General features: G+C 40.8%; 2 protein-coding genes across 3 annotated transcripts in view; one reads left to right on the top strand and one right to left on the bottom strand.

Annotated features, from left to right (window-relative positions):
* Positions 1-2,012: 2,012 nt before the first annotated feature.
* slc46a3 (solute carrier family 46 member 3) lies at positions 2,013-8,659 on the bottom strand. Of its 2 annotated transcripts, none has more exons than XM_040151404.1 (6): positions 8,531-8,659; positions 7,714-7,926; positions 5,904-6,786; positions 5,302-5,385; positions 4,881-5,037; positions 2,013-3,402 (listed from the first exon to the last, which is right to left on the bottom strand). In XM_040151404.1, the coding sequence occupies exons 2-6, from the start codon at positions 7,903-7,905 to the stop codon at positions 3,303-3,305; spliced, it is 1,416 nt and encodes a 471-aa protein (XP_040007338.1). In that variant the 5' UTR covers positions 7,906-7,926; positions 8,531-8,659; the 3' UTR covers positions 2,013-3,302. The 2 variants fall into 2 exon arrangements, with proteins under 2 accessions (XP_040007338.1, XP_040007339.1); XM_040151405.1 differs by having other exon boundaries at positions 7,714-7,914; positions 8,531-8,657.
* A 160-nt stretch (positions 8,660-8,819) lies between these two features.
* The window catches only part of synj1 (synaptojanin 1), a 30,359-nt gene continuing 27,980 nt past the window's right edge, over positions 8,820-11,198 (top strand). Inside the window, 4 exon segments of the mRNA XM_040151377.1 lie at positions 8,820-9,030; positions 9,938-10,095; positions 10,327-10,413; positions 10,839-11,106. Coding sequence (XP_040007311.1) covers positions 9,972-10,095; positions 10,327-10,413; positions 10,839-11,106 — 479 coding nt within the window. The 5' untranslated portion in view covers positions 8,820-9,030; positions 9,938-9,971.

Here is an 11,198-nt window from a genome sequence, read left to right as displayed (position 1 = left end):
AGGGAATGAAGCAGCTAAATGAAGATACTGGCATTTGGCTGTGTTTATTCATCTGAGTGTGTGAGGAAGGGGGCAGGAGACACACATACAGTAGATATGCAGGCTGGGGGAGGTGGATATTACACTGTGAAACCACTTGGATGGATGGAGATGCCATAGGAGAAGGAGAGAGGAGGGGTATGTGGTTGAGGCATGTGCCAATAATGGCGGTTGCTGATCTATATTTGAAGCAGATCATAAAAAGCAAGTCAATTCCTTTAAGTGAAGTGGTAGAGAGAAAATAAGAAGGATGTGGAGGAGGGAGGTAGTAGGGCTGACAGGAGAATACACATTATTGGCAGTAAGGACTGGTAAAAGACATCTGTACAAGGAGTGGGTAACCACATGAAGCCATGCAATACAGATGGGACAGAAACAGGTAGGGGAACGTGTTGATCTCAGTGACGAAAATGGATAAAAGAAGAAGGACAAACATGTAACAGGAATGAGGAGAAACTTGGAAATCCACAAAGTGATGTGAAAACTGAGAGTGAAAATAAATATGTAGTGGATCCTGATGTGATCAAATCATCCTCAGATGATCAAATCACCCCAGGCTGGGAAACCCCCTCTATTTCCCCCTTAGCTTCGGTCATGCAAGCCACCTCAAATGGGTTTTTATATTGTAGTGAATTATCTCATCCCGGGGAACAGAAGGTTGAGATAAAGAGAGGTCTGGATGAACATCAGAGATTAGGCTATTGGTGATGTGATGTGGTGTGGTGTAGATGATCGTATCGCTGATTCAGCTAGTTTGGAAACCAGAAACCAAAGACCCTCGATCCCCCTGCCTCCATGCTCCAACATATTCTGTCAAACTTCCCTTTAATCCTCAACGACCCCATGCGTGCCAGACACAAACAAGCCACCACCACGACTGTCTCCCCCTGAGCTCCTTACCCCTGGGAAAACAGTCTCTTCTCTCGCAATCTATCATCACTGCTCACCACACCTCCATCTCTAATTTAACCAGAAACCTCATGTATGGTGCCAAGCAAGCCCTGCCTCAAATGATCCCTAAAGTAACCTCCAATGCAGGCTTAATTCAGACTCAATGTCAACATTACCTTACAATCAAGCTGCAGTCACGGTTCTCAAGACTCGAGATGGAAATCAAATAACTGCACATTATGATCGGACGTCATTTGGGTTTCCGTGAATGCAGCCAATTCAAACTGACGCGCCATGTATAAATTTTAAAAAAGGTGGAAAAAGGAAATTACAGACACTTTCACTGGCATGTTTCTACTACAGCAATGTTCAAAAGCAACAAGATTTTATTTCTCTTAGGTGCAAGGAGTTCTGCCACGTTTTCAAACTAACCCAGCATGGTCTTCATCTTAAACAAGTTGTGTTTGCATTGCTTTTAAAAAAATTTTTTAATGTTTGTTCAGAGCAAATGGCCAACTATTCTATTCTCATGACAGTTTCCCATCCACCCAAGCCACATCTCTCAACACAGTTTAACACACAGAATCAATGTGCGGACGAAACATCCCAGCAATAAACAACCCAGTTTAAAGCTGAGCTGATAAGTCTGCCCTGTGATGCATCACGTCTACTCTGATTGTATGTGGCCTATTCAGTGCAGATTCATGTGAGGGAATTGTATTACACCGCCACCATCTAATTCTTTTTTTGTGGTTGCAGGCACTGGTTACATGTTTCTCCGCTTCCACACTAACCCATTGTCCCAGTAAGTGAGCAGCCACGCAATCTGATGGTATCCCTGTCAGTATTTCAGATGTCCATTCATCATCCATAAGGCACACATCGTTTGCGTGCTTACGCACTTTCCTTGAATGTCATTTTTCTCTTTATATGTAGAGGACAAAGACAGGAGGTGGGAACTTTGGAAAATTCAGTGCAGGAAAATCAAATAAAACAACTCAGCTGTGAGATGGATGAGGAGCTTTGCTGAGTTAAAAACTCTGTTAAGAGCACGCATTGATGGAAACATGGGCAGACATTTAAAATTTTTTTTTCAGGTTGACTTTAATCAACATTAATTGATAACCAACATAATTTCAGGTATATTAATTGCACTAGGCGATTTATATTCTGCTCAGAATATATGGTATGCTGGGGTTGAACGTAGAGTCGTTAATAGTCCCTTTGTAACCACTGAAAATACAGAGAATCTTTACAATCTACGCTTCAGCATCTATAATGAAAAGGAATCTATACATATAGGAGATTTATACTTACTGAGAAACATTTGTCTCCTTTGAGGAATTGCATGATTTAAAAAGCAACATAAAACATAAAAAAAAAAATTAAAGAAAGCTTAACAATAGTGTTATACAATATACTCTAAGTCTAGGGTGTTGGCTGATGATGATGTCGGTGTACGGCATGCCAATGCGCCTGTTTGCCTGGACCAAGAGTGGCATCTAGAGGTCAATATACAAAAATACAGCATCACTTAAACAGTTCTGTTCCTAACCTGCATGGGAATTTAAATCAGTTTATTCTTTTCCTTGGATATAGACCTATTCAAACACACTAGTACTGTGACCCATAACGCAGGTTCAAATAGGAACCAAGCCCAGCATCCATGACTTTACAGACACCCTAATAAAATGGGCACGAATTGGTGTCAAATGGTTTACAGTAACATATCTTGCCAAGCAAAGCAGGATTCCCTTCACCGCATGAGAACATTATGTATTGTGGTGAGAAGAATTTATGCCATCATTTTGTTTATCTTTACAACACTTAAATTGGGTTTTAGTGAATGAGATGCATCAAAGTTGTAGATTTGTTTGAGAGATATTATCAACTTTATATAGTAAACAAGATATGTGTTACATAGCATATTTGGTACACTGCATGAAACTGCAAATGATATCACACTGTGAAACTTAAAGAAACCACATAAAATAATTTGGAATATATTAGTAATGTCACAGTCAGGCCATTTTGAGGTATAAATAATATCTGAGAATACTCACACACCACTCTGAGTTGACGACCTTATCACCTTATATCACTAAATCATTCCTTCGCAATATCCTATTTATGCTATCATCTTCACTGCTTCAGAACCTGTTTTCCTACAAACTCCCTGTTTTATCTGCATAATATTCATGGTCAATAGCACAAACTACCAGGGCAACAAAACCTAAGAGATGAATCTGTAACCTGCATTATTATGGTACAGTGACAGTGGTACAGGTTACTTTTGGAAAAAAGCATCTTAGACTAAAGGGCTGAAGAAAAAATGAACAAAGTGCGGGTGAGGTTTTGGCAATTCACGTGGCTCAGCTAAGAAGAGGACTGTTGTCGTTCTGATCTTCAGCAGGATCCGCTTCTAGCTTTTTGACCTCTGTGGCAGCATCCACTCCTATCAGACCCACCACCCTGAAACATGGAAAAACAGTTATATGGGAGGCAGAAAAAACATGGGATACATTACTGTCTCTACCACTTCCAACTACTCTGGGCAATTGCTGAGACATTTCCAACACACATATTTTCACCTGTCAAAGTCAATAATGTTTACAATGTAACAACGGGACATAAACCACAACTGGAACATGTTGTAGAACAAGTTGCAGTAGTATAATTATCACCTGGTGCATACACAAACAGTACAAGGTGTACTTCAGTATCATTCCTTTAATCCCCTTTAGCAAAGAAACAGAATGAAGGAAGTTAAAATTAAAAAAAATACATCATTACTGTTAATGGGATAGTGATCTTAAAAATGGCTGAGACACATAGGTACATAAGTAACTATTTCTGAAAGTGTATTATACTTATATATTCTATAAGTATATAGAGTTTATGTGTTATCAAAGTAACAAAATCTAGTGTTCCAGGCTTGACAATACTGTCAAAAAATAAAAAAAACAAAGAAAAAAGAAAAAAAAAGGCTCATAGCTCAGATCTCGTGCCGGCCTGAGATTGCTGAACCAGTGGCTTTTTTATTCTATAACTACCCACTATGTAACAGAAGGAGTGCATGTGACAGAGGTGGATTCAGTCAGTTGTGTTTCACGCTATACTTCCCAGACTGACCCAGCAGCCCTAATTTTTCAAGTCAAAACAAACATAAAAACACAGTGTACCACAGATAAGTATCCTCTTATGGCCTTTCCTCCTTTTTTTGTATGACAGAGCATCAATGTTGATGGTGTATACATCAAAAAGCAAAGATAAAGACATAATGTTACCACTATTATTATCTTGCTATATGAAGGAGGAGACTTTCTGGTGAGGGAGGTTGGATGTGATGTAAGTAGGAACGAGGAACTGAGTGTTCCTGTTTTCTGAGTGCCTAAATCAAGCATAGCATTTCTCTTTTCTAGTCAAGCAAAACTGGCAGTTACTCAGCAGAAAAAAAAGAAAGAAAAAAAAAAAAAAAAAAAAAGGTGTCTGTAATGAAACTCAACCCACAGAGTACAGCCCTACACCTGAAGCATATCCACAAAGGACAAACTGTTCATAAACTGCTCTCACTTCCCATTGGTTTGATGTCAGCCTCTGTCAACAAACAACACCAAGACCCACAGCAGATTCGATTAACTGTAATTCTATGCTTTGCACAAAGCCATCTGAGATCATTAATACAGTTCTTTTACTGGGGACACTATTATTTTGTGAATGTTGGAGGGTACTTGAATGCATGCACGAGAGCTTTGAAAATGGAGAATGGTTCCAGCTTGCTGCGTGTTGCAACTTAACTTGGACAAAGAGAACGACGGAACTTTGATGAATGTGCCTGGAAGGTACAATAGGAAATTTATGATTGGATGCTTTAATTATGTAAACTTCAATTATCTGCTGGTATGGTCCTTTAATGTTGTGTTAGTGCATAGGCAACACGATGAACTTACCCTAGGACAAACAAAGGGATGACACAGAGTCCTGCAGACAACAGGAAGACGAAGCCAGGGTACCATGCCACTGTAGCAGCATAGATGCTGTTGAAGACTGCAGTTGATACATTGTTAGTTAAACTATCCAGAAAGGAAAGACAGGCAAACAGGGCTCCTGTGGAAAAACATACCCAGGAGAGAAGAAAAACAATTTTTAAGGAGTGATAGGGTGAGACTAAGGGTGACTAATGGTGCACGTTGCCTAAAATCAAGCAATACAGTTCCAAGACACCGCTTTGCTCTATGGAGCAGAAACTTGGGAGTGTTTTGTTTTCAAATGCAACATGAAGTTGCTTGGAGCGCAACTTCGGACTCTGACTCTACAAACACGCCGGCTCGACATGGTACCTTGGCTCATGGAGAGCCCTAAAGCACTCACCCTGCTCAGACTTTGAGATGATCTTTGACATCATTGAGCGCAGAACAGGGAAAGGCATGATAGACAGAAGCATTGGCACCCTCACTGTGGTAAATAAATAACAGAGGACGAACATCATATTATGCATCATAATGCAGGGACTATAATACAACAAAACCAGGTTATGTTTCAGGTTATGTTTACAAAAATTGTGCAGAATATTATAAAAGAAAAGGTACATAAGTAGAAATTTTAACATTTTGTTACATATATGCTGATTAGCGATACTGAGGCATATTAGGTGGTTATTAAACCAGCTTCAAAAGGCCACAAATCCTGTGCATTATTACACAATGCAATTTCCAATATCTGACACACAGTACAAGGTGACACTAATTTCTCATTCTGAATTGTCCTCATCAAACTATTGAACATTCTTGAACTTCTCTGAAAATAGGGCGAGAATAACATAAACCAGGTGCAATGTTTAATTCACTTTATGCATATATTTGATCTTGTAAACAACTGATTTTTTTTTTTTTTTAAACTAAAAAAGAGATTCCAAACTATTGTTCATTTTTGGTATAAGCAACACAGTAGTTGTAGTGGACTTTTTTTCTCACCTATAAACATCAGTAAAGTGGTCTTAGCAAATGCCAACAGGACCATGCCTGATGCGACAGATAGGATCCCGATCAGCACGATGAGCAGCTGTGGTACACCGCAGTATGTGAACGCTAACACTCCCACAAAACTGATCAGGAACACAGTGGTGGACAGTGCTGATCCGTAGCCAATCAAAATCTCAGTCCAGCACAGTGGTTCATTGAGCTCATATAGTGTTATCAAGGAGATCCCACCCACATAAGCGAAGGAGAAGCTGGTGAAGATGAGCAACAGGAGGACCAAAACAGTTTTACACCTGCGGCTGGCACCTGTAAACATCTTGTAGACCCCATAGGTCATCTGTTTAAGGGCCGAGGGCTGGGGGGACCCATCTAGAACAGCGGCATCAGCTGGGGTCTTCTTCACAGTCTCTTCTAGGATGAAAATTGTATAGAGTAGGATCAAACACTGACACAGCGCAGAGGTTACGAAAGGCCAGTTAAAGCCTGCAGCTCTCAGGAAGTAGCCTGTTGATATCGAAGCCACCCCAGACAACAGGCCAATCATCATGTCCAGTCCAGCCATGCGCAGCGTCTTCTGACGACCATCCTCACACAAGTCTGCTATGTAGGCAAAACAACCCCCGAAAAAAGTGCCCAAGCCGCCAAACAGCGAACTGAGAAGCGAGGAGCCAATGAGCAAGTAAATGTTCAGCTCAAAGTAGGACACGATCAGGAAGGCCAAGGTGTAGATCAACGTGCCAATCAGTGGCATGATGATGGTGATCTTGCGCCCTCCCCTGTCACTATAAGCCACAAGCAGGAGAGTGACAACCAAGGAGGGTACTGTGGAGAAGAGCTCTGTGTAAAGGGAAAAGAGAGATGCCTGTCTTTGTACCTCCTGGAAACAAAGAAATAGAGAGCATGATTAAGGCTAAAAATCATGTAGGGTGAAGTCTAAAAGTATAGAGTGGACTGACATCGGACTGTTTCCATTTGACTGTAACTGCAGGTCTTCGAAAGCAAAATAAAAAACCTCAAGTTGGCAAACATCCTACAAACCATACAAGTTTAACAGAGATAGTGGCAAACTAATGTCATGAAATCAACACAGGATGAGAGAAACTGTGCATTTTGTAAACATTTCATATGAGGCTTTCTCATTCAGGGCCAAAAGAAACAGTGCTTTTCAACAGTGCAACACCTGCAGAAGGGGTTTTTTTCAGGATCATTGTGTTAGGTCTCACTTCTGCGTTGTGTTTCCTTTTTCTTCTAAAAAAAAAAAAAAAAACTAGCCAGAAATTAAACTGTACAAACATTTTTTGCAAAGGAATATTTGTTCTAAACCCTTTTTACAATTTTGGTATGCCTTGGTGTACTGCAGACACAGTTTAGTAGTAGTAGTAAACTTTAGTCACAAGTCTCCCTTCTATATCACTTTATGATGCAGTAGCTGAATCAGTTCTTTTTACCTATGTAGTGTTGTAAGAGGGGATCTGAAAAGATTATACAGGAGATTATTTGTTGAGTCATGACAGTAAAGGTTGAATACAGACATGGATAGTTGCTTAGATACAAACTGCAGTTGTGGAAAAAAATATTTTCTTAAAATATTTCTCATATAATTTTGACAATATTAAAGCCAAAACAAAATTTCAGTGCTGAAAAATCATAAGTTGATTCTGGAAAAGTTAATATAAGTACAGCCATTGTAGGCATGTCTTAAATGGAGGGGGAAAAGAATCAACATTTTTATAATTGAGACGACTCCTTTTATCTCAAACCACTTGAGTGCATGCTCTTTTACTTCCAGTGACTAATGGCAAACCTCATTTTTGCTTGAATGGTTGCTGCTGCCGTTCGCTGCACATCTCGAGGCGTCGTCTGCGATGGGATAGGTGGTGTTGGTCAGGTCCTGCCAGAGCCTCCGGTACACATACTGCTGCACCAGAGGGTATATGAGAAAACTGGAGAAAGCGTACAGGGCCACCACAGGCTCCACAAGATAAAGGCCCTTCATTTTCACCGGCTGCAATATTCCCTGAAAAAGAGAATAAGGGAACACATTTACAGACCTAACACGAGCACAGATGATAGGGTAAAAAGACATGCTGACTGTGCATTTCTGAGCAGACATGAGCTGGGTCTGTAAGGGATATAGCAGTCTATAACTAAGATATCTCAATTTTTGTACTACAGATGAATAAATTTAACTATTTTAGGATATTAAACACCTCAGAAAAGTTTTCTTCCAACACTGATTCAAGCAATCAGGTACAGTGTGCGAGGTGAACACATGACATCCACATTACTCCTCTTTAAATAGAATATAATTAATTCAAGTCACAAGTCAGGGTCTACGTGGAAGTAGAGATAATATTTGTTTGGTTGTTTTTGCCTTTTGAGGATCATCGAGTTGGCAGCATGCGCTAAATTTATCGATCCGACATTATCTAACAACTTGAAACGTAAACTGGAATGTAAACTGATAACCCTGCATCGAAGTTGTTCTTGTTTTTGTTTTTTTTCGTGAGTACAGTCTGCTACAGGATTGGTAAGGTCGTGTCAACATTTACGGCTTAGCCCTTGCCTTAATTTTATTCTTTTCTAGGATGTTGACGAGAACGTGCAGCACAATCACCTACCTTTCAGACAGTCGCCCGGGTCATGTCTTACTCAATAAATTCGGCGCAGGTAACACATTGTACGAGCTCGGTCGGGACTGTCCTCTTTGGCGAAGACACACGGCGTTGTTATGAAAAGCAGAGGTCCCGCCCCTCGCCGTTTGCGATTGGACAGCGGGCTCTCGAGGCGTGCGTTTTCATTCGATCAAATGAACTGTCAGTCAGTGAGCAAAACTGGACGAGAGCATTTTTTTCTGACTCTCTGTAACACGGTCTTTATTGAATATTAACATGTACTTTGCGATACGTCTAAGGAACTTAGAGGTTTAGCTTGCAAAATGTTTTATTTACGTACTCTCAATGCTTTAGTGGCCCTTTTTCACAAAAGCGTACACTACCATTTTACTAGATATTACCGAAACGTCAGGTACGCGTGCCTTGCGTCGGTATGTACCATTTTGCCTACCCACCGGGAAGGATTTTGTTGTGACAGAGGAGTCACAACCCGGCAGGGGGAGACGGTAAGGAGGCATCCACAGTGTTTCCTCTGTGAAATTTAATAAAAACCAACAATTGTGAGATAAATCTGTAATTCATATGGTTATATATATATATATATATGTTAAACATGGCCGAGTCGGTCAAATGTATGTATTAGAAAATCTCTCTAGAAAATCTCATCCCGGACGTGCAGGTAGTACCACCATCAAAATATCTTAAGCTAGCGAATGATAGCTATCGCTGTGATTAATCTAGCTAACTTAGCTAACGTTACCAGCTAGCGTTAAAAAGACAGTAAGCTGTTTTCGCCTTATAATGTTATCTCTCTCGCTTTCGCAGATGCTTTTCCCCTCACACGAAATGTAGCTTTTAAAGATAGCGGGTGAACGTTAGCGATAGCTTCGCCTGCTGCAGTTGCATTCTGAAGTCGTGACTGGCCGTGTCGGGATGGATGATATTTCAGTCCCCCGGCCTAACTAACGTTATCATTCACAGTGCTCCAGCCGCTCATGATCTCCAGCGACCTGCGACATTCATTTTAAAATAAAATCGATTTGTCATATCCGTGGGCCTTGGCTGTATCTGTAATCGATAGCATGTTAGGCTTCTGATTTCGCAATGTTATTTTCTCGTCTATCGTGATCACGCAATTTATTGCCGATTAACATGACAGATTTCGTTAATGAACGGGGGATTCATTGGGAAATCAAAAAAGGCAGCCCAGTTGTCGTATTAACCGCAGTCAGGGTGGTGTAGAGTTATTCATACTTCGTCCATATCCGTCCTTACATTTGATACTAAATGTAATAACTGTACAGACGCTATAGGATCAGATCTAGGGTCAACTCTCCGTCAGACTACAGATGTTGTATCTGATTGGAATGTCTCTTGTCTGATCTGTTGTCATTCATTGTTTTTGGTTTCCAGGTCATTACATACTTTTTTTCATCTTGGACCAACGATGGCTTTCAGCAAGGGATACCGCATCTACCACAAGCTGGACCCACCCCCCTACAGTGTCATAGTGGAAACTAGGACCAGGGAAGAATGCCTCATGTTTGAATCGGGGGCTGTTGCTGTTCTGTGTAAGGCACCTTGCTTGATTGACCTGTAAAATATGACTCAAATAGTCTGTAAGCCCTTGCCCCAAATAAGGATGCTACAATGGAAATGCAGCTACAAGACATAATCTCGCCTATTAAATGATGAATGGGATTTTATGCTGTGATTAGGTCACAGGCTACACTTAACCTAAAGTTTTAGTAGAAAACTGCCATTATTTCCATTACATCCTGTTGCTTTTGTTTGTCTTCTAGCTGCAGCAGAGAAGGATGCCATTAAAAACACATACACCAAGATTGTTGATGCCTATGGAATCCTGGGTGTCCTCCGCCTAAACCTGGGTAAGCTACAGAAACATCTTCTCCATTCGTTGCTTCTTGTTGCAGAAATGTCCTCAGTCTGGTCCAGGCTCCGACCCCAAGGTTCATGTGTGACGGTGAAGGCCCTTTGGTTTGTGGCCCTGTCACTGCTTAGTCATAAGCTGCTTTCTCCTGTCCTCCATATGACCTTGAAGGCTCTTGTTATCACAACAAGGAAGACGCTGTGTAAAAGATTAAAGTTCAGTCTTAAAGATGGCTGAGATTTGACTGGCAGGGGATTTTCTGTAAACAACTGGCATCAAAGTCTCTTAATGCTTAATGTTTTAAAGTATCTTTTTGTAAGGCAGTGCTTTATGTCTGTCAAGATGCAGGTTGTTTCCATCGTTTTATCTTTACAATCCATCGTATATAATTTTTCATATTAGTGCTCGACCTTACTTTTACAGGTGACTCCATGCTCCACAGTCTGGTGGTTGTGACTGGATGCAGCTCTGTGGGGAAGGTGCAGGATTCTGAGGTTTTCAGGGTCACACAGACAGACTTTATATCGCTGAAGAATGATCCAGGGGATGAGGACCGGATCGCTGAGGTGCGAAAGGTCCTAAACTCAGGGCACTTCTACTTTGCCTGGTCTTCCACTGGAGTCAGCATGGACTTGAGTCTCAATGCACATCGCAGGATCCTAGAAGACACGACAGACAACCGCTTCTTTTGGTAAGAGTGTGAAATGATTACTGTTCCAAAGCTATATGGAGACTAGTAGGCAAGCATTTGGCTTTTAAAATCTCTAAAATTGTAGATATGAA

The sequence above is a fragment of the Xiphias gladius genome, chromosome 17 (assembly GCF_016859285.1).
Source record: "Xiphias gladius isolate SHS-SW01 ecotype Sanya breed wild chromosome 17, ASM1685928v1, whole genome shotgun sequence".
NCBI classification, from domain to species: Eukaryota; Metazoa; Chordata; class Actinopteri; order Istiophoriformes; family Xiphiidae; genus Xiphias; species Xiphias gladius.
This window is presented reverse-complemented; position numbering and strand designations above follow the sequence as displayed.